Source organism: Calidris pugnax, unplaced genomic scaffold (assembly GCF_001431845.1).
Source record: "Calidris pugnax isolate Ruff unplaced genomic scaffold, ASM143184v1 scaffold105, whole genome shotgun sequence".
In the NCBI taxonomy this organism is placed as follows: Eukaryota; Metazoa; Chordata; class Aves; order Charadriiformes; family Scolopacidae; genus Calidris; species Calidris pugnax.
Genome location: NW_015090857.1, coordinates 722,120 through 749,790, shown reverse-complemented (window position 1 = coordinate 749,790; position 27,671 = coordinate 722,120). Strand labels below are relative to the sequence as shown.

The following is a 27,671-nucleotide window of genomic DNA, read 5'->3' as shown; positions in this document are numbered from 1 at the left end:
TCATGTTACTCTTCAGAAAGATTACGTTTCATATAGACTTTGTTTTTAAAAAAGGCTTGCGTACCTATCAGAGTTTCATTTTGTTTTCATCTAAGTCACCAATGGTTTCCCTTAATAGTCAATCTTCAGAAAGATTACGTTTCATATAGACTTTCTTTTTAAAAAAGGCTTGCATACCTATGAGAGGTTCATTTTGTTTTCATCTAAGTCACCAGTGGTTTCCCTTAATAGTCAATGGACTACGGGCAGCTCCAGAGAACGGTTCCTTGCTTATCAAAATCCTTCTCTAGTTTGATGCTTTCTTTCTCTGGAGGCATGTCTCTCATTTTGATGTTGCCAAAGTTAAGTGCCGAAACCTAGCCGGGAAGCAGGAGAGAAGATGCATCCAAATACTCAGCATTTTTCACACATCAGTGTGAGCGGGCTGAGGCTGGGGATGAAGTTTGAGGCATCGTTCTCACACAAGACATCTCTTCACCTGCTTAATGGCTACGGGTTTTGCTCCAGGGGGTAAGTATTGCACTCCCTGTGCCCCTCTGGAGGTCTCACCCAAAAGAATCTGCTGTGTTGAGAGAGGAATACGCTGAAATAAAATAATCCAATATCAAGACGCAAATCTCTGTTTTCAAACAAAGCAGGTTTGAAAAGAAGTTTCACATACCACCTCCTTAAGAAAATTGCTACAGACATTCCTATTTTGGGAAATTTTCTTGTTAGGAAGTTTTGAGCCCTGTCTCTTACATCATACAAGTGATAGATTTTTACAGGAATATCAACTGTCACTAACACAATTAATTTTATCAACAAACTTTCAGATTTGTTGACAAGTTTATTTTTATCAAGCCATAAAGCATTAAACCAGTGGTTAGTTTCCTTGCTCAATTTTTTTATAAGTTGCAATCTTTCCCCAGTTCAAGGATAGGGAACTGCTGGAGAGGGGACAGCAGAGGCTACAAAGATGATGAGGGGCCTGGAGCATCTCCCTTATGAGGAAAGGCTGAGGGACTTGGGTCTTTTTGGTCTGGAGAAGAGAAGGCTGAGGGGGGATCTGATCAATGCCTGTAAATAATAAAAGGGAGGGTGTCAGGAGGATGGGGCTGGTCTTTTTTCAGTGGTGCCCAGGGACAGGACAAGAGGAAATGGGCACAAACTTAAGTTCCACCTAAACATGAGGAGGAACTTCTTTCCTGTGAGGGTGGCAGAGCCCTGGAAGAGGCTGCCCAGGGAGGTGGTGGAGTCTCCTTCTCTGGAGACTTTCAAACCCACCTGGACATGTTCCTGTGGGACCTGCTCTGGGTGGACCTGCTCTGACAGGGGTTGGACTAGATGGTCTCCAGAGGTCCCTTCCAACCCCATATCATTCTGTGATTCCCAACTATTCAGTGAAAGTCTAGTGTCAGGCTGGTCACAGCATAATCACCACAGAGTCACGCTGCTACCTCAAGCTTTTCTTTCACTGGCCAAATTTTTATTCTGAAAGATGTCCCCTATTCCTAAACCAGTCAATCCTCCCCAGTTTCACAAAAGCACTCATCCAGAAGGGTGAGGAAGATACAGTTCGTGCCCTTACTGAGCAGCAAATGCTCACATAAGGTCAAAAACAAAAAAAAACCTACAAATGAGTGAGGTTGTGAATGTTTGGAATACATGAAATTTTCAGACACAGAATACACCTTCTACCTACCACCTCCAAATCCAAACATGGGACATGAAGTTATTAGAAATCAGCCTTCACTAGCTCTGCTGCTCACAGAACTCCTCTCAGACCAGCACACTATGATCTCTTCTCCAGTTTCTTGACTTTTTTTCTAAAAGGTTTTTCTTGAAATTAACATTACCGTACTAGTAACTGCCAAGTATTGCGTCATTTTGGTAGGATGCTACACCATCCTATATTTTTCCAACTAAACAACTGGTAATTAAGGAAACATTCTGCTTTTTTCTGCATCATTAATGTTATTGATAAGGTTACCATCTCCAGGGTTTGAAAACTGTATCTTTTTAGGATTGCTTGTATTTCAACAAAAAAAAACCTACAAATGAGTGAAGTTGTGAATGTTTGGAATACATGAAATTTTCAGACACAGAATACACCTTCTACCTACCACCTCCAAATCCAAACATGGGACATGAAGTTATTAGAAATCAGCCTTCACTAGCTCTGCTGCTCACAGAACTCCTCTCAGACCAGCACACTATGATCTCTTCTCCAGTTTCTTGACTTTTTTTCTAAAAGGTTTTTCTTGAAATTAACATTACCGTACTAGTAACTGCCAAGTATTGCGTCATTTTGGTAGGATGCTACACCATCCTATATTTTTCCAACTAAACAACTGGTAATTAAGGAAACATTCTGCTTTTTTCTGCATCATTAATGTTATTGATAAGGTTACCATCTCCAGGGTTTGAAAACTGTATCTTTTTAGGATTGCTTGTATTTCTAGTGTTCCTAGAAATAATTTGCATTATCATTGCATTGCTGGCCACATATTTCCTTCCCAACTATTCAATTAAACATAGAATTTTTCTTTTACAAAATTAATTGCTATTAATCTGTCTTTCCCTGATTTTTATACAGTGATTGTTTCTCTTCTTGCCCTTCATCACTGAGGTGGAATTAATACCATATTAAACTAAAGCTTTGTTGTTTTTTTTTCTGTAGAAAGCTGTTTTCATTGTCAACCAACAACCTTTTCTTTTCAATTTGATATTTGAACCTAATTTTTCTTTCAAAAATCTCTCATGCCAATGACATTTTCTTTGCCATTAGGACACTTTGAATCTTTCAAAACATCAGGAATATATTCAAATATATATTCTTTACTTACTGAAACCTTCTCGTGTTTGCACACATGAATATATTCAGCTGTTGTCTCTGGTCTTTTACAAGTCTGTTCTGCAGATGAATGTACCTTTATCCTTCATACAGATTATTCTGAACAGGCTTATGTCATACATAGCATGGCACTGAGCAAATGAGATACCCATTTTTAAAGATCTCCACTGATGGAGATCAAAACTTTCATCAGCCACGCCAAAAGTTGTCAAAAGGTGAGAGAGTAACATATTGATTAAAAAGTCTTTCCAATTAAACATAGAATTTTTCTTTTACAAAATTAATTGCTATTAATCTGTCTTTCCCTGATTTTTATACAGTGATTGTTTCTCTTCTTGCCCTTCATCACTGAGGTGGAATTAATACCATATTAAACTAAAGCTTTGTTGTTTTTTTTTCTGTAGAAAGCTGTTTTCATTGTCAACCAACAACCTTTTCTTTTCAATTTGATATTTGAACCTAATTTTTCTTTCAAAAATCTCTCATGCCAATGACATTTTCCTTGCCATTAGGACACTTTGAATCTTTCAAAACATCAGGAATATATTCAAATATATATTCTTTACTTACTGAAACCTTCTCGTGTTTGCACACATGAATGTATTCAGGTGTTGTCACCGGTCTTTTACAAGTCTGTTCTGTAGATGAATGTACCTTTATCCTTCATACAGATTATTCTGAACAGGCTTATGTCATACATAGCATGGCACTGAGCAAATGAGATACCCATTTTTAAAGATCTCCACTGATGGAGATCAAAACTTTCATCAGCCACACCAAAAGTTGTCAAAAGGTGAGAGAGCACCATATTGATTAAAAACTCTTTCTTTGGTTACAGAAGAAAGAATATTAAGAATAGCTGTTTTTATAATTTTCTGTTTTCTGAAGGGAAGAGTTTAAGTGACTCAAAACATCTGTTTTGCTCATCCTATTTATAAATTATGTAAAGAAAAAATGAATAGTGAAGTGACAGCATTTCATCTGAAGTTATTCAGAGGAATAATACCTAAAGGTTACTGCAAAGAATTGCTGAAAGATCTCATTATACTCAGTTATTAGAAATAAAACCAGCAGAAAAAAATTGAGTGTTGATAAAAGTAAAATAACGCACATGAAAGTAATTAAGCTTAAGTATTGACAAACATTAAAATACTGACAGTAAATAGCTCTAAATTAGTTATTATCATTCAAGAAAGATGCCCTGGATTTTTTACAAATTCCAATCAGAAAACATCAAATCGGTCTAAGTGGGAAGAATGGTACCACTAGGGAAAAACACGACACTAAACCATAATGTTTCATTAGTGCACTGCTTCTTGGCTACCAACCGAGATGAGCCGTTCTGGCCAACCCAATCCATCAGAAAACCAAAGGGGTATGGGCTAAGGAAGACACAGAAAGACGTGGAAAGGACAGTCAGAGGTATGTCACATGGATAATTAGAGCTACCTCCGCTTCTGTACAAGAAAACAAGGGAGGCTTAGAAAAGAAACAGATCCAGAGCAACGTAGGAGTGAGGACCACTGTAAGATCATCCATTGCTTTTAACCACGCATGAAGATGAGGGCACTCATAAAGTATTAAACAGCTGCCTTCAAACAAGCAAGAAGTGGGCTTTTGGGTTTTTGGTTTTCCACAGAGTGAATAATTGAACTGTCAAACTCATTGCCACCTGATGTTTTTCTGAGGCCGAAAGCTTAAACAAGGTTCAAACAAGCATTTGACAAACTCAGGGAAAAGAAGAAAAATCTACCACAGGGTATAAGGCAAGATGGTCTGGATACAGCCTTGACAAGATTCAATTTTTGACTGCTGGAAGCTGAAAGAACACAACAAAGAAAAAGATTACTCTGTATTTGTGCTTTTTCCTTTATGCTTTCCTAAGCAAGCATAACTCGGCATCCTCAAAATTGGCTGTACTGACCTTTGCTACATTAAGAAAAAAAATAGATAAAAAGTTTAAAAATGCCACCAAACCCTTCTCTCTTCCCCTTTTTTTAAAAACAAACAAAGAAATTAAAAAACCAAACAAATCCCAAACCCCTACACACTGTCATGGTATTATCTGCTTTCAATTTGAATTAAAGCAGGAAAAGAAATTTTTTATTTGAGCCTACTTCCACAAACGAATTAAACCTCAAAAATCCCACTATCATTTTGCTGAAACAAGTGAAACAGAGATAAAGCTACCTGGCTAATCCACCAACCAATTCCTTGAAAGAGTCAAAATAAATAACTCTTTTAAATACTAAATAATTCAAAATCCTTGCTTTCAGTCTCTTACTTATAACCCCAATACTGATCTTTTCTTTCCTCATATTGATGGCTGATAAATAGAAGAGACTATTATATAAGATGGAAACACATAACAACATCTTGCACATGATTTTTTTTTTTCTTCATTACGAAGTGATTATTTGCACGAAAAACAATTATTTTTAGGTTACACTTTTCATGCCTACTTTTATACGGAACCACATGGAATTTTCTTTGCAGAACATGAAATTGCAGCTGCTTCACTGGGCCAAACACCTGACCTTTATTGGTGAGATGATTGGACAAATTCGTACTCACACACCAAAAGGCCAGATGTGTGGGAGGGTCTGGTGGTCCCTCTGAGGTGCAGGGGTTTGTGTGGCCGAATGTGCGATGCCACAGCCAAATTTGGGCTACATGTTACAGATTTGCACGAAAAACAATTATTTTTAGGTTACACTTTTCATGCCTACTTTTATACGGAACCACATGGAATTTTCTTTGCAGAACATGAAATTGCAGCTGCTTCACTGGGCCAAACACCTGACCTTTATTGGTGAGATGATTGGACAAATTCGTACTCACACACCAAAAGGCCAGATGTGTGGGAGGGTCTGGTGGTCCCTCTGAGGTGCAGGGGTTTGTGTGGCCGAATGTGCGATGCCTCAGTCAAATTTGGGCTGCATGTTACAGGCCTACCATGATGAAACCAGGAGCAATGCTGTAGAATTCCAATTTCTCTGCCTGGATTTTATCACCTCCACCCAAACCGTTGCTTCTGACCCATCACTGGTAAAAATCCTACCCCCTAGCAAGAGGAAGCAAGAAGACAAGCCTATAAAATTGCTGATGAACACGGGCTCATCGAGCAAGTTGTAAATATTTCTATAAACTACAGCAACGTCTCAGCACTATGCTCAGTTTAATTGTCAGTGTAAAATACTGATGAGGTTAATGTCTCCAGTTAATCCCAAAGGCAAAACAAAGGGTGGGCTCTAGTAATAAGGCTGTGCCTTTTATATTAACTCCCTCCAGTTAATCCCAAAGGCAAAACAAAGGGCGGGCTCTAGTAATAAGGCTGTGCCTTGTATATTAACTCCTTTGGACCTGTAGGAACGGGTCCAGCAGAGGGCCACGAGGATAACCAGAGGGATGGAGCACCTCTCCTATGAGGACAGGCTGAGAGAGCTGGGGTTGTTCAGCCTGGAGAAGAGAAGGCTCCAGGGAGACCTTAGAGCAGCCTTCCAATATCTGAAGGGAGCTACAGGAGAGCTGGGGAGGGACTCTTTGTCAGGGAGTGCAGTGACAGAACAAGGGGTAATGGTTTTAAATTGGAAGAGAGGATATTTAGATTAGATATCAGGAAGAAATTTTTTACTATGAGGGTGGTGAGACCTTGGAAGAGGTTGCCCAGAGAAGCTGTGGCTGCCCCATCCCTGGAAGGGTTCAAGGCCAGGCTGGATGGGGCTTGGAGCAACCTGGTCTGGTGGGAGGTGTCCCTGCCTGGGGCAGGGGGTTGGAATGAGATGATCTTTAAGGTCCCTTTCAACTCTAACCATTCTGTGATTCTTTGTGCGTCAGAGAGAGATCACCAAGAGATTGCTTTCACAGACTAAGTATGTCTCTGCCACATCCAAAAAGGTCTTAATCCACCCAAGTGGGAGCATCAACCCTTAAAGCACAGGTGAGGTGGTGAAGTCGTTATACCACCTTGAGGCAGCTGGGGAGCTAAACCCAGGCACAAGATACTTCTTGTTCTGGCATGCCACCAGGCAACCCATTCACAGCAGCACAAATTTAGATATTTGAGGAATTATGGGTTCTTTGTGTTGCTATCCATCTTATAGCTTCATCCCAGAAAGAACCAGTGGGTTATACTGTATATCAGTAAGCACATAAAAATTCACCCAGTTGAGAAATATTGGAGTTTAATCTTCAATTAAAAAGGCTGTTTTAGTGTACATCTCACCCCCAAACCTTCACTTTGAGGGATAGCTTTAAGGTTATTTTCATCACATTTAAAATGCAAGTGCTGCTGCTCAATCAGCCAATATCCTGGTTAAGAAAATCTCCAGAGTCTCTAAAAAGTCAAGAACCAGTGTCCACAAGCTACGATAACTCTCTTGAGTACTCTTGTGTTTTAACATATTTATAATAATTTGATTTGATAAGTAACATTTAGGGAAAAAAAGCTGTGAAGAGGTAAAACGCTATGACATTTCGGGCCTTGAGAGAATCTCTGATTTTTTTTTCCTTATCAAGACTTGTGCATGAAATTGCCTGAGATGTTGCACACTGGGAGAAAGAGAACCCAGCACAGCTGAAACAACTGCTTAAATTATTTCCTTACTGCAGTTTTTAAATAATTACTGTAGTAATTATGTCTTATTGCAAGTATCTTTGCAGAATGTGAAGGTATAAATGATTTACTTTGACAGGTATAAAAGACATCTCTTTCAGAGATAGAGTTGTGTCGCTTCTCACGGTCATAGTTAGGGAAATATTTTGCCTCTTGAGGTTCTTTGAAAAAGGACAAAAAGATGGACATACACGCACCCACTCTTGCCCCACCCTAGTAATATAGCTTATTTAGAAACAAAAGTAACATTACAAAACTATGGAGTGTGAAATAATATGTAAATAGAGATTCCATATTATACCGTAGCACAGAAGAAATTCAGATGGCTAATAAAAAAAATGAGCAAAATAAATGTCATATTCCTACATATACTTGTTATAAACCAGTCGGAATTCTGTTTGACAAGAATTTGTAACTGTGTGCTGTATATACTACAATATAGCCAGCAAAACATGGCATAAGACATCATTAGTAACTTTGGTCTGTAGTTACTGTGCATACTGTAAATGTGCGTTTGAAGTAAAACAGTTTATTTTGAAATATAGCTAGAGAAAGAACTTCAAGGGATTAAACTCTACTGTAAGATTATTTAATCATTCCCACTGAAACAAACTGATATCGAAGTTTGTTTTCAATGCCCCTGAAATCTCGATTTTTCCATACATATTTCTGGTATGAATAACTCCCAGTATGAATTTTTTTTTAACTTTTTATTTCACTGAAAGGCTCGTTTTGCTCAGTAATTTTCCATCTTTAGTTAGGAAGACTGAAGAGCTGATACTAGGAGCTGGATCAGTGAGAACACTTATTCTTCTTAAATGATTGATAAGAAAATTGTTTTAACCAAAGGTACGGAGCACGGTGAGATAAGAGGATTGAAGTTCACTATGGGGTTAGAAAAATCTATGCAAATAAGTTGAACAGCAGCTCTTGTGGTAGTCCTAAAGACAGTATAGCCTCTTCCTATATGGAAATAATAGCTTGGTCAGAAAGTATTTTGGAAGTTTGGATGTTAATCAGAATGACATAGTCACATCTGATCAGAACAATGCAGGATTTCATTGCTCATTAATGGTGAAGAAAGTTTCACAGCATTTAATAGATATGAACCTCTTAAAATCAGCTCTTTCCCCCCTGATATTGGCCATTTTAAACATCCCCCCTTCTAGTTCACTGTCCTGCATCCCATTCTGGGGCACTGAGACATAACATCAGCCTTAGGTTCCTCACCCAGACTTAGGTCCCTGGCAGTTTGGGGTCAGAAGCACTCGGCAGTCAGATACCTATGGATTTTATTGAACTTGTGTTGGCCACAGAGGTGAATTTGCAAAAAGCATGTTCTCCTCCTATGCATCCCTGCTGTTTGTACTTTCCACACAACTAATACTGGATAACTTGTATTATGGTAACATCTGTTCCAAATTTCATTTTTACCCTAAAACCTTGACTTTGGGGTTTTAATTTTACTAGGTTGCCAAAAGAACACAACAGAGCAGGCAGTTGTGTTTCAAAACTCTGAGGTATTACCACTTTTTTCTTAATCATGGCTCTTTCGATTTGTCATATTTTGATTATATTCAATTTTTCATATTGAAAGTAAACATCAAAATAAAAATCTAGCTAGTAATTGGATACCAGAACTGTCCCCCACCCCCGCCAAAAGCCAAAGTTTTTCATAAAACCCATAAAACCCATAAAAGTTTTTCATAAAACCCATAAAACTTTTCGTCAAAACAACCGAAGGCTGCCGATATTGGGGCACAATCGTTCCCTGAAATGCCTCTCGGAGGGAGCCCAATGCACCACCTGAAGCTTTGAAACGTGTTAACGTGTGGAACAGCCAGTGTAAGGAGGGACACTCAGTCTCTGCCTCTCACTCGGAGGTGAAATCACGGAATCACGGAATTGTCAGAGTTGGAAGGGACCTTCTAGAGACCATCCAGCCCAACTCCCCTGCCAAAGCAGGGCTGCCCAGAGCACATCACTCACGACTCCATCCAGGTGGGGCTTGGAGATCTCCAGAGAAGGGCACTCCACACCCTCCCTGGGCAGCCTGTTCCAGGGCTCTGCCACCCTCACCCCAAACAAGTTCTTCCTCAGATTGGAGTGGAACTTCCCATGGTCCAGCTTGTGCCCGTTGCCCCTTGTCCTGTCACTGGGAACCACTGAAAAGAGTCTGGCTCCATCCTCCCTCAAACCACCCTTTAGATCCTTGTCAGCATGAATAAAGTCTCCCCTCAGACTTCTCCAGGCTGAAGAGTCCCAGCTCTCTCAGCCTTTCCTCATCAGGGAGATGCCCCAATCCCTCCATCATCTTTGTTGCCCCACACTGGACTCTCTCCAGCAGTTCCCTGTCCCTCTGGAACTGGGGAGCCCAGCACTGGAGGCAGGATTCCAGTTGTGGCCTCCCCAGTGCAGAGCAGAGGGGGAGAATGACCTCCCTCCACCTCCTGGCCACACTCTTCCCTGTGCAGCCCAGGATCCCATTGGCCTCTTGGCCACAAGGGCACATTGCTGGCTCATGGAGAGTTCACTATCCACCAGGACCCCAGATCGTTCTCCTCAGAAATGTTTTCCAGCAGGTCCATCCCTAACCTATATTGGTGTCTGACATTCCAAATCTTCACTAGTTAAAATTTTTAAACTAATTTATTTATATATATATATATATAAATATAATAAATATATATAAAAAATATTATATATATTTAGAGATATATAATTGATTTATTTTATATATTAAATGTTAGATTAGAATTTTTGAACTATTCCTGGGCAAGGTTGAAGGTGAAAATTAAGTAATCACATTTAAATCAAAAGTCCTTGTTTGTTAAATCTTTGCTTCAGTTAATGAACATTCTTTTTTTTTTTCCCTCAGTCCTAGTCTACATTTTTCTCTTTTTCTATTATTACATTCTCTAGGCATTTATTTCAAAATTCAGTCTCATTAAAACTTATGGATATAGTATTCAAACATTCTTCCATCTTACTGACAAAATCCGTGTAATTTCTGAGGGCAATATTTCACCTAACCTTCACAAAATTCATAAGCAATGTAAAAACTCATTTGAATAGTTTATTACATCCTTGGTTTGGTACAAATAAATCTGTTAGATTCTACTGCTTTCATCCCTGTCATGTCATTCTAGTATTCAATGCTGCAATAAATTAGGTCTTATAAACAACAAAACACCATAAACCAAATTCAAGATACGCTGTAAATAGGGAACAAAAAGGAAATTATCTTGTGCAAGCTTTTTGAGTATAAACCCCTTGACACGTGTTGTAACCAGCCAGTTAATAATTGCTTTGTAATTTGTTGTCTATCTGAAATGAAGCAGAGGGGATAAAACCAACAAACAAGCCATAAAGTACAATTGTTACTCGCTTGGAGTGATTATTGCTGCTGCCAACCAAGTCCAAAATCTTGTAACAAAGAACCTATTTTTATATTTCCTCCAGTGTAGCTATTATGCTTGTGCTGGAAAATACATATAATCCTTATCAATAAATAATGTGTCACACAAAATATCTGCTTGTTTTACAAGAGCAACTTGCCACAAATTTTAAAACCCCTCTCATGACGCACTGCTCTCTCTCCCTTGCCACCCAGAACAGATTTCTCAGGCTGGACAGAACACCCAATGGGCATTAAAAATCCTAGGGGGCATAGGAACAGGTACCATCATCACTGCTGGAGCTCTCTTCCAGAATGAAGAGGATGTACAAAGATAACTTTAAACAGGAACCTCTTACAGAAAGAAACTGAAGCTTGGCAAATTCACAAACAACTGGAAATGGGGTTATCCAAAGGACAGAGTCTGGTAATCTTGGTAATTAGCCCGCTTACCATTTTTTAGCTATAACATTCCAGACTTCTCAGGAACATGTTACTTAACTATATATTTTCTTTCAGTGTTATGGCCTTGGTGGATCTTTGCAGCCAAAACGTCATTCCATGTTACGTTGCCAGCATTACGACACTGACCTATTTGTTCCTCGTATTGTGTGTTCAACACTTATGGCCTTGGTGGATCTTTGCAGCCAAAATGTCATTCCACGTTACGTTGCCAGCATTACAACACTGCCCTGATTAGTCCCTCGTATTGTGTGTTCAACACAAGAGTCAGAAATCATGCAAAAAAACTCTTTCTTGGTTACTTCCCAGAATTTGGAATAGTATTTTATTACCAGTGTTCCCAAACTGGAAGCATAATAAGAGGGTGGAAAGGGAGAATCAGAAAGAGTCAACTTGTTTAAAATGTAGCTCATTTACGGGCACTCACCTGGTGCCAATAAACTTTATGATTTCAAACAAATATCCAGCTGTTTATTTTTAACAATTTTAATTTATTTAGTTAAAAACTGTTTAGTCGCTCTAAAAATTTTGAACATTTTAAATACTGTACTTAAATATTGTAATGTATTCTCCCTTTCCCCCACCAAATAAAACGTTTAAGTTCTGTCATGCAAATACGCGTGTGCCTCACCTGAATATCTCTTCTCTTCGACTCATATTATACGTAACAAAAAGGCATTCATTGAATTCTTTCATTATTGTGGAGAGATATGAACAGCTACTGCAATTCATTTTTTTTAATGACAAATAGAAACAAGATCCCATTACATTTCTCTCAAGTAATGCAAGTTCTGAACATTTGTAGGGTGCTAAATAGTCTCAGGATAGACTTCAGATGATAACTCCCGTAATTCTAGTACTACACAAAGCAACCTTTATTCAGTATTTAGTATGCATATGCTTAAACACTAGGCCAAAATTTAAGTACGAAAATAGAATGGAATATTGTATAAATGGCGACAAAATAAATTTCAGAGAGTTTGATGGAAAATCAATAGATAAAAAGGTAATTATTTCAGAAAGTGATATAGTATTATAGTAGAGTATAAATGGAACTGGAAAGTTCCCAGCTTTAGAAGATGTTTCTGTGCCCTCCTTGCTGATCGAGGATTGACTGCTAACCTGTGCTCATGCTGTTTGTTTAATTAATTAACTGCATTCGTAAGATATTTAGATAAATCATTACATATACAAAAATGTTTTTACAGACTTAAATATTTAAAAACTCTTGAAAGCGTACACCCATACTAATGACTAATGTCTGCAACCGGAGAAAAAAAGTCATCTACCTTCTCTCCAAAAACCAAGGAAGAAAAGCAAAAAAAAAAAAAAAGAGAAATGGAAATAATAAAACATCTAGAAAATATATCAGGTGATCAACTGTGACAATTAATAGACTATTTGGCAGCTCCCTGAGATGAAAGAATGAAAGATGAATGTTCAACAGAACTCTTTTCTTTTTTTCCCCCTCAGCTAAAGGTGCTTGAAGAAGGAACAAATTCGATGCAGCAAAAGCATAACCAGCCACAGAAGAATGTTAAAAGCCACTTACGGGAACGAGGAATTTTTTTATTTCTTCCAAGGCATGACTCATCCGAGAATACGCCTCCCCAGGTGGAGCAAACACTTCAATTAATACGTGAAGCTCATCACTCAAGTGCGCGTATTTGGCTTCTCCACTTTTCCTTAGCTCTTCCTCCTATGAAAAAAGGGTGGTTTGGTTTTTTTTAGAACTGGGAATCTACTAATTTTGCATTGATTTAGCATTTACAGAGAACACGATGAAAGGACATAATATAAGCAGACTTCTAAACCCTTTGAGAAATAAGTCTAGTACAAGCCACTTAAAAATTTAAAAATCAATTTTGAGTGTTTGAATGATAAAACCAGCATAATTATCATCTACAACAGATTTTAATCAGCACAGTGAATAAAATGCTAAATACTCCAGAAGCAAGTACTGAGATATTAAATCCATAATGGAAAAGCTGCATTTATCTGCCTCAATCTTAGCTGTTCACAAAAAAAAAAAAAAAAAAAAAAAAATCCTTTTAACCATTTGGACCACTTTAACAAATGCTATTGTTTGTTGAAGACTTTAAGTAATTTAATAAGTATCTGCAGGCTGTATATTTTATTATTGCTAAAGGAAAGTGTGCCCTAATACTTCTATTTGAGGCATGAGGTCTGAGTTTCAGTCCCAGTTCCGATATATGGTATCTAGTGTACACTGGTTAAGACAGTGATTCACCTCACCCAGATTTACCCTCACAATCTTTGGATGCCAGTTTTCCAGCTACAAAATAAGCCTAATTGTCCTACTTAATGTTAAGAGTAATGCTCTGAAACTTCAATCCACTTTCTTAAACAAGGCTTTGAGACAGTGAATGTAACTGTAACACACATTCATAGGAGTTACCTCTGCATAAAATAGTGATCATGTTCATGGCATTGGCTATGACATATAAATAAAAATTTATGTCATTACTACACAAGATAGCATTAAATAATGCTGAAGAAATGATTAATTGAAAACTCAGTTCTCAAAAATATTTTGAGAAATGTAATTCTGAAAAAAATATGTGTGTAAATCTGCATTTTATAGATGGAAAACATAATCACAGAAAAGAAGTAAACTGATTAAAATTGCCTAAGAAATTGTAGCTTTTTAGTAGCATGTACTAAAATAATATTTTATGAACATGTAGGTATCTAAGATATAAAAATTGTAACAATAGTTTACAATTCTTATTTACTTACCCTATTTAATTCTGAATAAACTTCACTTATTTTTATCTTGCCTGTTTTACAACATTGCTTGACACCAAAAATATCTGCACAATGCTATGCTTCAAACACTACACTTACAGTTCGTTTTATCTACAGGGGAAGATCCAGCCCCAAGGACTTTCTGATTTTTCACAGAATACACAATGGTTGCATCCTTTAATTCCAGAGACTCCATGATAAGTCAAGGTTTTGCAGATAAAAATAAAATCACAACTCAATGAATATGATCCATTATTTTACTTTTAAAAGTTGAAAATTGACAGAATTGTTTTCAACTAAAAACTAAAAATCAACATAAGCAGCACAGATGGTAGAATATTTTTATCTTTACAGTAGCTTTGGCATTTTAGCTCATCACTGAAATCTCATTGAAATGCCCATAAGAACCAGAACATAATAACAGTCTATCATGAAATGTACAGTACTTTTCAGAACTAAACATCTGATTGCAGCTTCTGGAATAATTTGACATGAAGTATTTCAACAGAATTAAGTTTTAATAGTTATAAAGAAGCATCCTAGCAATTGCTGAAAGTTTCTTTCATATTACTTTTTTAAGATTCTAAAGAAAACCACCAGAAGGTCCCAAAAGTTACCTTTCAGGAAAAGACTACCAACAAACTTAAGAAAAAATATAAATTGAATCGTCTTTTCAAGTGTAGAAAAAGTAAAAAAATAATGTTTGGCTCATTATTTTGATGAAGATTTTGCACAGCTAAGGCATCAGCAACATGATTTTATAAGCAGACCCATCTTACAGAAAGTCAGGTGTATGCTTGTATTGTGGTAACAACGGGAGCAATGTTTCTCTTATTTTCTTGACAAACTCAGGAACTTATAAAACACATTATTTTATAACCTTCCTTCTAGGTTTAGCACATGCTTTCTGTCACGACTCAGCAGTCATTTCTATAGCTGTTAGAAACAACAGGCTAGGACAGTGAGATCCTCAGCACCTCTTCCTTATGATATGTAATGATGTTTTTTCCTGCAGAACGCGTGGGGTTAAAGACTTGAATTTTCACACAGTCCCCCTTCCCACAGCAGGGTAAAGTGTCAGAAAAATACTTCTTTTATTGCAAGCATCTGATCAATGCTTATAAATACTTAAAGGGAGGGTGTCAAGAGGATGGGGTCGGTCTTTTCTCAGTGGTGCCCAGTGACAGGACAAGAGGAAATGGGTACAAACTTGAATAGAAGAAGTTCCACCTAAACATGAGAAGGAACTTCTTTCCTGTGAGGGTGGCAGAGCCCTGGAAGAGGCTGCCCAGGGAGGTGGTGGAGTCTCCTTCTCTGGAGACATTCCAAACCCCACTTGGACACGTTCCTGTGGGACCTGCTCTGGATGGCCCTGCTTTGGCAGGGGGTTGGCCTAGATGATCCCCAGAGGTCCCTTCCAACCCCATGTGATTCTGTGGTTCTGTGAAGAGAAACTTAAATCACTTCAGGGAAAAGATGGAAAAGTAAGAATTCATAGACCATGTGTACTGTACCAAGCTTTGCTTCCCAAAGCTGATGAATATCACTGAGTATTTTAGGACAGTGTGTAGTCTTACATTTAATTATATGTCAGGTATCAGGCATCTAACAAGCAAAACAACAGACACAACTCACACTGCTGAGGAGACACTCATTGACATGGAAGGTTACACCAACTGGCAGGTAATGCAACTTTCCAAGTGCAGTATGGATGAACCAGACACAACTCACACTGCTGAGGAGACACTCATTGACATGGAAGGTTACACCAACTGGCAGGTAATGCAGCTTTCCAAGTGTCGTACGGATGAATGGGCTCTGCCAGGAGCACCTGAAGTTGGAGACACCACCTTTGTAAGCCTTCATTAGCAAGGAGCACAACCCAACTGCACAGCAAAACGGTCAGTGCTGCAGACCTGCCATCCACAGTGTACACTGAGCTTGCACAGGCTTCCCATGGTCTACGCAGCAGCCTCGTCACAGAATCAACCCAACTGCACAGCAAAACGGTCAGTGCTGCGGACCTGCCATCCACACTGTACTTAGGACGGCAGCACGACCCTTTCTCTAGCACTTAAGTGGGTTTTCTTTCCTGCTAGTTGTAGCCTGGTTGCACAGAGTTAAGTTCCCATCAGAAGACAGAGAGCCTTTATAGGGTCTATGATTTCCTGTGTCATGTCCAGCAGTTTTCCAGACCCTGCTGAGCTTGCACAGCCTTCCCACGGTCTATGCAGCAGCCCCATCACAGAGTCAAAGAATCTTTATGGTTGGAAGTGACCTTTGAAATCATCAAGTCCAACCATACGCACACACAAAAAAACCCCACCCCAACAAACCAACAAAAACAAAAAACAAAACCAAACAACCCCAACCCAACAATCTCGGGCACTAGAGCATGCCCTGAAGTGCCACCTCTACACATTTCTTAAATACCTCCAGAGATGGTGACTCCACCACCTCCCTGAGCAGGCTCTTCCAGTGCCTGACCACCCTCTCAGGAAAGTCATTCTTCCTCAGATCTCATCTAAACCTTCCCTGCCCCAACTTCAGACCATTTCCTCTGCTCCTGTCATTATCCCCTTGGGAGAAGAGGCCAAGGAGAGGGAGTTGCAGAGGGCAATGAGGTCTCCCCTCAGCCTCCTCTTCTCCAAACTAAACATGCCCAGTTCCCTCAGCCTCTCCTCGTATGACTTGTTCTCCAGACCCCTCACCAGCTTGGTGGCTCTCCTCTGGACTTGCTCCAGGACTTCAATGTCCTTCTTGTAGTGAGGGGCCCAGAACTGAACCCAGCCCTCGAGGTGAGGCCTCACCAGTGCCCAGGACAGAGGCACCATCACTGCCCTACTCCTGCTGGCCACACTGGTCCTGATACAGGCCAGAATGCTGTTGGCCACCTTGGTCCAAGGTTGGCCACCTTGTGAGTCCTCGCTCAAGACTGACAATACTATATTCCAAACCCAAACCCGGCTCCTCACACTCTATGTGCTTCAGGCCTACATCATCCTCATCTGCTGCCTTCCAGCTGTGTCTGTCATGTGGTGCTGAAGCCCACCCATCCTTAACCCATTCCTTCATAAAAGATAACATATTTCAAAACATCTGCTGTGTTTTATAATTTTCAGTTGACCAAAGCAGGGAAAATGAATTATAAAACTATAGCAGAAATCTGAGGAATGTCAACTTCTGCAGAAGTGAAGTATGTGAGTGATAAGAAGAACATAAAGGCCAAGAAAAACGATGTACTATCTCTGGAGGAGAAAGCAATCTTACCATTTTAAAAGGATGTGTGCTGACAGAGAACTGATTTCTGGCTGGAACCCCAGCCAAAATGTTTAAATAAAACTACTGGAAGGAACTTGAAAGAACAAATGGAGTTTGGGTAGCAAACAAAATTACACAATACAGATTGATGAATAAAAAGTGTCCTCATAAAAGTTCCACCTAAACATGAGAAGGAACTTCTTTCCTGTGAGGGTGGCAGAGCCCTGGAAGAGGCTGCCCAGGGAGGTGGTGGAGTCTCCTTCTCTGGAGACATTCCAAACCCCACTTGGACACGTTCCTGTGGGACCTGCTCTGGATGGCCCTGCTTTGGCAGGGGGTTGGCCTAGATGATCCCCAGAGGTCCCTTCCAACCCCATGTGATTCTGTGGTTCTGTGAAGAGAAACTTAAATCACTTCAGGGAAAAGATGGAAAAGTAAGAATTCATAGACCATGTGTACTGTACCAAGCTTTGCTTCCCAAAGCTGATGAATATCACTGAGTATTTTAGGACAGTGTGTAGTCTTACATTTAATTATATGTCAGGTATCAGGCATCTAACAAGCAAAACAACAGACACAACTCACACTGCTGAGGAGACACTCATTGACATGGAAGGTTACACCAACTGGCAGGTAATGCAACTTTCCAAGTGCAGTATGGATGAACGGGCTCTGCCAGGAGCACCTGAAGTTGGAGACACCACCTTTGTAAGCCTTCATTAGCAAGGAGCACAACCCAACTGCACAGCAAAACGGTCAGTGCTGCGGACCTGCCATCCACACTGTACTTAGGACGGCAGCACGACCCTTTCTCTAGCACTTAAGTGGGTTTTCTTTCCTGCTAGTTGTAGCCTGGTTGCACAGAGTTAAGTTCCCATCAGAAGACAGAGAGCCTTTATAGGGTCTATGATTTCCTGTGTCATGTCCAGCAGTTTTCCAGACCCTGCTGAGCTTGCACAGCCTTCCCACGGTCTATGCAGCAGCCCCATCACAGAGTCAAAGAATCTTTATGGTTGGAAGTGACCTTTGAAATCATCAAGTCCAACCATACGCACACACAAAAAAACCCCACCCCAACAAACCAACAAAAACAAAAAACAAAACCAAACAACCCCAACCCAACAATCTCGGGCACTAGAGCATGCCCTGAAGTGCCACCTCTACACATTTCTTAAATACCTCCAGAGATGGTGACTCCACCACCTCCCTGAGCAGGCTCTTCCAGTGCCTGACCACCCTCTCAGGAAAGTCATTCTTCCTCAGATCTCATCTAAACCTTCCCTGCCCCAACTTCAGACCATTTCCTCTGCTCCTGTCATTATCCCCTTGGGAGAAGAGGCCAAGGAGAGGGAGTTGCAGAGGGCAATGAGGTCTCCCCTCAGCCTCCTCTTCTCCAAACTAAACATGCCCAGTTCCCTCAGCCTCTCCTCGTATGACTTGTTCTCCAGACCCCTCACCAGCTTGGTGGCTCTCCTCTGGACTTGCTCCAGGACTTCAATGTCCTTCTTGTAGTGAGGGGCCCAGAACTGAACCCAGCCCTCGAGGTGAGGCCTCACCAGTGCCCAGGACAGAGGCACCATCACTGCCCTACTCCTGCTGGCCACACTGGTCCTGATACAGGCCAGAATGCTGTTGGCCACCTTGGTCCAAGGTTGGCCACCTTGTGAGTCCTCGCTCAAGACTGACAATACTATATTCCAAACCCAAACCCAGCTCCTCACACTCTGTGTGCTTCAGGCCTACATCATCCTCATCTGCTGCCTTCCAGCTGTGTCTGTCATGTGGTGCTGAAGCCCACCCATCCTTAACCCATTCCTTCATAAAAGATAACATATTTCAAAACATCTACTGTGTTTTATAATTTCCAGTTGACCAAAGCAGGGAAAATGAATTATAAAACTATAGCAGAAATCTGAGGAATGTCAACTTCTGCAGAAGTGAAGTATGTGAGTGATAAGAAGAACATAAAGGCCAAGAAAAACGATGTACTATCTCTGGAGGAGAAAGCAATCTTACCATTTTAAAAGGATGTGTGCTGACAGAGAACTGATTTCTGGCTGGAACCCCAGCCAAAATGTTTAAATAAAACTACTGGAAGGAACTTGAAAGAACAAATGGAGTTTGGGTAGCAAACAAAATTACACAATACAGATTGATGAATAAAAAGTGTCCTCATAAAATTGAAATGACAAGAATATCCAAGAATAATAGAACAGAAACCTGCAGCAGGAATTGTGTAGATCTCAGAGATAAATTTCATCCATGCAATTACACAGAACTTCATACAAAGTAACAAACACAGCTATGAAAAGAAACAACAGGTACTTGAAGAATATGAGAATTACAGTGGATTTCATATCTTGCAAGAATTTGCAAATAAGAGCACAGCATAGAGACAAGGCAAAGATGATAATCCCAGTGCTATTGCTACAGAGGCATTATTCATAAGATCAATGGACAATTCTACAGAAGAAAATTAATGAGCATGCAGTTTGACAAATGCAAACCTATTAATTTTTAATCTGGATATAAATGCAAAAATGAAGATGTTGTCTGCAGTGCTGATTATAGTAAAAGTAAGAAGTGAACTGCACGGTAGCAGAATACATACAATTTCCTGGTGGTACCTGTTTTGGGTTTAAAAAGCTTTCAGGTGCTAGGTCCCATCAGTGGAGAAATAGAGAACAAATGAAAAAAGAGGAACAGTTTGAGAATGGATGAGGGGGAATGGGACAGTTCTCAGTAGAATACAGAGCAAAACGAAAAGAGCTTACCCATCCCTCGGTCCTTGTTTTTAAACCAGTTATTCTCACTCCAGGAAGAAGAATAAAGAAGATGGGGATGGTGAGTACATGAGGAAAGCTCACACAGTGGAGCTAAGAGTGGATGTACAACACCCGCAGTCAGGCACGGAGACTCCATAATAAGTACAGGCACGTAGAAAGAACACCACTTACAACAGAGGAAATTTTTAGAGATAGAGGTTACAAAACGTATTTTTCTATATTTGATGCATCATTAAAATTCTCGTAGTTTCTTTGGTGAAATGGAGCAGAGATTTGTGTACATTCAGTACTGCCTTGGGCAAACAGGCCCTTCAGTTCAAGGGTGGTTTATTTCTTGATGCTTTCCATAATGAAATACATCAACACCTTAATGGCAAAGAGGTACTAAGCTGTACCCAGATCATATTTTTGTTTAGATAGGGAACAGGAAAACAAAGAAAAATCAGTAGAATAATGTGATGTAACACAACCATTGAATCACTATCAAAAGAGCCCGAACACCTGGGGTGAATGTTAAATGAATAAAAAATGTAAATTTTGTGAAAGAAAATAAATGTTTAGCAGAAAGGTGAACACATTAAAGTGTTATGTGCCAAAACTGAGGCTACAACCAGTGACCACTGTGACCAACAATGAATGATCCATTATCTGCCAGAAAACTGAGGAGGCAGATACAGAGATCATGAACCTAGAAATGTTCCTACACTTGTATAAATTTAAGCAAAGCTAAACCAGCATAGGTAAGGAGGTCATTAGACAACTGCTGCTGGAACTAACCAAACCAAAGATGTTCAATGAATATGACAATGAACTGTAAGTTTGCAAAGCCAATGCAGGGAACTAAAGATCTTCAAGAAATGCGCATTTACCATATCTAAAGTATAAACTTTCTATACATAACATACATCAACTTTCTAGCATGTGACCCTTTCCCTGGTGTGATGGGTCACTCTTCCACTGCCCTGGAGGGTCCCTAAGGTGAATGGCTTCAGCTAGCAAAGTGGGGGCATTGCTGTGAGTTGGCAGCACCTTGAATCCTTTGCTGCAGGATGTATAATACCAACGGCGATAATTTCTTCCTCCTCTCTCCAGGGAGCACTTGGAGTAATTTTTAGGTTTGTGAACACGCTACATAAATTGCTCTTTCTCCAGAATTCGGTAACTCCATTCCCCATCCAAATTCACTATACATGGCAAGTTTGACATGTGCTGCGTACTTTTTCTTTGCTCTCTTTGTTTCTCATAAAGGGATTTACGTTACTTATAAAATGATTTAGACCAGGCTGGATGGGGCTTGGAGCAACCTGGTCTGGTGTGGAGGTGTCCCTGCCCAGGTCAGGGGGGTTAGAACTCGATGATCTTTAAGGTCCCTCCAACTCTAACCACCATTCTGTGATTCTATAAACTTGCTTGTGGTGGGGACTCCTTAGAAGAAGCAACGAGGACTTAAATGGCATGATCATTTCTAGCTTTTAAACCTTGCACTTGCACAGGTTTTCCAGTTGAACTTGAAAGAGTTGGTCAGAGACTAGATGATCTTTAAGGTCTCTTCCAGCCCAAACCTTTCTATGATTCCATGATTTTACCCAGCTTCCAAAGTGACCCTCCTTTAGTGACCAGTGACTGACCTTGATGCCAAGTCCCTGTTTACAGCCCCGAAGCTTCCTCCTCATCATCCTGTGCCTTTGCTTTCAAGGCCTCCACCTCCATCCCACCCCATACTCTCCTGTGCTGCAGTTTTATTCTAGGGCCATAGCAGAACCCCCTACACAGAGTAACAACTCATTATTGCTATCTATTAGTTACAATAATAGCACAAATCTAGGCAAAAGCCAACCCAACATAGGAAAGAACCACTTGGCCATTAGGCAACTGCTGCTAGAAATTAAGCAAGCTCCAAGGGATCTAATTTAAATACACCCCTGGGTGAAGGCTGCTGCTTTTCAATGCGTTCCTTAGTTCAATCAGCAGATTCCAACGCTAGACGATACACATGACTATCTCAGGGTTTAAAACCAATTATTTGGGCTCTGCCCCAGTATGAGCTGTGACTGCTAGAGCTACTGCTGAGGATGAGTTTCTGTGCAAAGTGACCGACGCTAATGAGCACAGGACCACGTTCCCAAATCTCACCATCACTTTAGGAAGGGCTCCTTACTACGATGCAGGGATTTGTTCAACTACACCAGGCTGCTGACAGTCAAGTGCCAAATCGACACATTCAAAAGCATAAATACAGTTATTTAAAGATTTTTAAAAAAATAAGACTAGAGATATTTTATAACAGCTGATGACATTATAAGAACTTTTAGAGCTTACTGTGTCAAAAATAAAGCAGTGAGCCTGTGGCACAAGGAAAAAAGACTACTTGGGCAGAGCAGACATAGCTTTGTTTCCAGTTCCTTTGTTGCAGGAAAATGTATCTTCTTTTCCTCTGCTATCATTCCTACTTTCCAGAAATAATTTTACTAGTCCTACCACATTTTTCTAGCTCTATTTACTGCATTGTTTTTGGAGCCAAGCTATCTCGGGTTTATATATTTTAATCTCTTTTTTTTTAGAGACAGAGAAGGTGAACAATCACCTTAACATGATATAAATGTTATAGACACTAGAAATCTCTACGAAGTATTTAGGTAACTCAAAAAACCTAGCTGATGGTAAATTATCAGACATCTTGAAAAGAAAGTTAACTGTATTTATGCTAAGAATTCTATACACTGACAATAATAGTGGGATAGTTATTTATCTACAATTCTTATTATTCAGGAAATATTCATCTTGATATTTGTGAAGTAAATAGAATTTTCTCGAAAGGTGTGTTTAATCAGAACTAATATTATCTGTTAAAAATATACAAACCAGAAAATTTGAATTAAATACCTATACCCTCTTTTCCTTTTTTTTTTCTTCTCTGTCATTAAATTTATTATTATTATTATTAGTCCTACGAGAATACAGCTTTTTCTCCAAGGAATAAATAGGAAGGATATTTGTATCATAACATTTGCAAAGGGCATTCTGTCTTTTAAGTATACGGACTTACATGAAAATAGATGTTTTGAAATTCTTAGGGTTCTGAAGGAATTATTTTGCTGTGAACTATCAAAATATATACGGAGTTGAAATGTAAGTCAACTATATGGAAATATATATGGAGTTGAAATATAAGTCAACTCCAGTTGCATACTAGTCAACTACTTTAAAGAGTTTGGTTTTGGTCACCTGAAGGAAACAGTAGAAAGAATATTTCTACCACAGAGAAAATTCTGGAGGGAGAAATCCATGCCTGAGGCATTTTACATATAAGCAGAACGAAGAACTTATATTTCCAGAGAATCAAACAGCAGAGGGATAATTTGTGCACTTACATCTGACTAGGATGGAAATTAAAGCTCCGGTTTGGGAATTTATTTATTTGTATATATAAAACTGATTTCACAATGAAAGCTCCAAGTACACACTTAAAGGTAACTACTTGCTTAAACACCCATTTGATGAAGGATGCTTCCCCAAATACCACCTTAGAGAATAAATGCACTGCTGCACACAGGGATTGCTCTGCTGCCTAATCGCTACTGTTGGTGCCTACATAAAGAGATTTGCAAGCCTTTACCCATCTAACTGCATAGAATCATAGAATCACATGGGGTTGGAAGGGACCTCTGGAGATCATCAAGTCCAACCCTCCCACCGGAGTGGGTCTACCTAGAGCAGGTTGCACAGGATCTCGTCCAGGCAGTTTTTGAATGTCTCCAGAGAAGACTGCATAACCTACTCACTCAGCTTATAGCTGCAAAGGAGCTTAAACAGCCAGGATTTAGGCATGATTTGGATCCTAAACACCAGATTGTGGCCATCTAAATTCCTATTCTGTTGCTTCCTATCCCTGAAATCTGTAGACACCAGAGTTGTTCACGGTAATGCTCCTCAGACACAGGAGCATCTGACCAGCAGTGCCACGTTAGGGAGAAGGAGACCTGATAGTTATTTCAGGCTTAAGCTTCTTTGGGATTCATAAACTAGTGAGGGACTAAATAAGATAGATGTTCTGAACGCACTCCTACTGAATAAAACAGCAGTGCTGCTGCCCTTTTCCATAATGAGGTAGCAGTTGAAGCGCTCATCAAGTTATGCATTACAAAAGTCAGGAAATAAGTGATCATTTTAGGGAAGTTGCTAGATGAATCCCACAAGAACCATTTAGGGACATGTCCTGTTAAACTATTCATAAGTGATTCAGAAAGTGAGTTGAACAGTAATAAAAATTCTCCAGTGATATAAACCAGCTCTGTCTGTGCTCACTATGAAAGACTCCAGATAATGTTATTTCAGGAGAAAGATCCTGGAGACATCACATTCAGTTCTACAGAAAGAATTTGCTCAGTGTCCAATAGCAATTCAAAGGACATCTTTGATTAAGTATTTTTAAGAAAGGAAAAGAAATGAAACATCAAACAGGATTATGACACTGCAAAACCTGTACTATTCCTGCACCTTAAATACTGACGACCATTCTGGTGCCCCACTTTAAAAAAGCATTAGAACCAAAAAAATGATCAAGATTAAAAGGGTGATTATGAGTACGGAAATATTTCCATATGAGAAGCTGAACATGAAAGTCTTGGCAATCTTGATGTTCCTGCTGTTTAAGGATGTCCTTAAACAACTGGAAGACCTCTCGACTTCCCCTAGTTCTTCTGTTCTTAGCCAAGCTTTGATTCCTGGAACTTGCAGGAGCTGCAGGCTGAGCCCCTCCTTATGTTATTCTGTCTCATTTGGAAACGTGAACGCATCTAGTGGGGTATGACCACATGCTGTTGCATACGTACAGAATAAAACAACATGCAAATCTAATATGTTTTTGCCCCCTGATACTTGTAACTGCTTGCTGACGTGTTAGGTGTATCTTTTTCACTAAACACCACCTATAACACCAATGTGTACACCTCAGGCAGTTGTGTGTCAAAAACGGAACTCACTTCCGATAATGTTTCTCCCTAGGCTGCACATTTTGTTTAAAAGATCCTGTTACTCTAATTAGTATTCAAATGTGCTCGACGTAGTATTACGAGTGCTTCATCTAGAAAGCAAGGCAACACTTCAGCCACTCTGATTGCTCATTATAATCAGAGCTGAGAGAGTGCAGAGGAGAGATATTTACAGCCACTTTTGGCTGCAAATTCAGAAATCACGCCGGCTGCAAGACGTGTGGAGAAGCAACGGCCGCCTTCCTCTCCTCTCCTCCCCTCCTGTGGTGGCAGCCTCCCCCGGCCCTCCCACGCAGCGGGAATTTTTGAAGGATACTGTTGTTGAGTCTCTGACCAACCCTTTCAAGTTCAACTGGAAAACCCGTGCAAGCGCGAGGTTTAAAAGCTAGAAATGATCATGCCATTTAACTCCTCGTTGCTTCTTCTAAGGACTCCCCACCACAAGCAGGTTTATGGAATCACAGAATGGTTCAGGTTGGAAGAGACCTTAAAGATCATCCAGTTCCAACCCCCCTGCCCTGGGCAGGGACACCTCCCACCAGACCAGGTTGCTCCAAGCCCCATCCAGCCTGGCCTGGAACCCCTCCAGGGATGGGGCAGCCACAGCTTCTCTGGGCAACCTGGGCCAGGGCCTCAGTAAAGAATTTCTTCCTGATATCTACTCTAAATCTCCCCTCTTTCAGTTTAAAATCATTACCCCTTGTCCTGTCACTGCACTCCCTGATAAAGAGTCCCTCCCCAGCTCTCCTGTAGGCCCCTTTTAGGTACTGGAAGGCCCCTATAAGGCCTCCCCGGAGCCTTCTCTTCTCCAGGCTGACCAACCCCAGCTCTCTCAGCCTGTCCTCCTAGGCGAGGTGCTCCAGCCCTCAGATCATCTTTGTGGCCCTCCTCTGGACCAGTTCCAGCAGGTCCATGTCCTTCCTGTGCTGAGGACTCCAGAGCTGGACACAGAGCTCCAGGTGGGGTCTCACCAGAGCAGAGGGGCAGAATCCCCTCCCTGCTGGCCACACTTCTCTTGATGCAGCCCAGGATGGGGTTGGCATGTTTAACCCCTTGCACCCTGAAATGCAACAGTATCAAGATTCAAAAAAAGGTCATGGAACACTTTGGATGAGGGAAGGGATCTCTCCCTGGTGGCCATATATGCCTAGGGAGGTGAATGGGGTGGTTTGGCTTCCAGCAGTTTAAAGACCTGGCTGATAAGCTGTATTACAAAGTTCATTTTCTTGCAAACTGGGCTGATTGCCCATAATAATTTCCTGGAGGCTGTCCCTTGATTAACCACAACACTGCAAATGAAAGCAGCAAATGGATTTGAAGATCCTACCACCAAATATAGAACGAGACAACTATATATCCCCTCAATTCTCATGTAGTGATGTGGAAACCGCATCGGGGAAGCCACATTGGCAAACTGAACTCTGGGGAATGAAAGAGGAAAAGAAAGTTATTAAATAATTGGCAAACACTGCAGGTCTAGTGGCATTTAAAAAGAATAAATCGTTTCAATATCTGAAATGAGTTAAAAAAGTGCTTTCTTCTGAAAAAGTGTTTCAAATAACTGATAAGTCAAATACCTGAAACCCAACCACTGTGTCAAACTGTTTTCACAAACATCCTTTTTCTGAGCTAGAATTTTAATGTCTTGCAAATGAGACATTTTCTTTCACATGTGACAGTCACTCATGACTTTGCAAGTTTCACTTGCTTTTTCTGTCCCTGTAGGATCAAGGTTTGCATAACAACAAAGAACACAAACAGGCACTTCAACGGCAAAATTACTTTTACCTCTATCCAGAAAATCTAATTACTCACATCATATTATTTTAGATAAATAAATTTTAATGAGAGTGCAAGTTCTTGGATGATTTCTCACAAAAGTGTCAGAAGTAGTGAAGAAATGAGTATGTTATAGCAATATTACATATATCATGATTTTATGTCTGACAGATTTACTGAATGCAAATAAAATTACTTGTGAAAAGATTCTCGGTCATCTCAGCTATGATGGTGATTTGCTCTGCCAAGATGGAAGAACACATTTTCTAATCTTTTCATAATGGAAAACTGTAAGGATATTAGTCCAATATAAGCTGTAAATGAGTCTAACTAAAAACCCTGAATTTTTTAATGAGTAGTGATTATGGCAATTCTAATAGCAATTTACGAGAAGGCTCATTTTCATGAAATGTGCAGAGTACTCGAACCATGGATATTTCAGGTAATAACTAGCTCCTTGACTGTGCAGTCTAGACTTGACCTGAACTCTGAAACCACAAGAGAGTGACTTAAGAAGCTACCACTCCTAGAGGAACAAAAGTAAAGGAAGTAAAAATGAGTTATCTTAAGATAACTTGGCTAGGGGGTGGGAGGGATAATGGTAGGTTTGGGGCAGCTTAGTCTGTAACTCCTACAGAAACTCCAGTGTTCCTCACTGCAAACACATAAAGTGAATTATTTACCCAAGAAGAAAAAAGATGTCTCCTCACTGGAAGGCATACTGATCCCTTTGGCAAGGTACACAAAAATCCTAGTATCATAAAGAAAGTAGCCT

General features: G+C 40.1%; 1 protein-coding gene across 1 annotated transcript in view; it reads right to left on the bottom strand.

The window, feature by feature from the left end:
• Positions 1–27,671, bottom strand: part of KHDRBS2 (KH domain containing, RNA binding, signal transduction associated 2) — a 256,689-nt gene that overhangs the window by 132,584 nt on the left and 96,434 nt on the right. Inside the window, exon 4 of the mRNA XM_014943940.1 lies at positions 12,863–13,009. Coding sequence (XP_014799426.1) covers positions 12,863–13,009 — 147 coding nt within the window. The remainder of the gene's footprint in view (positions 1–12,862; positions 13,010–27,671) is intronic.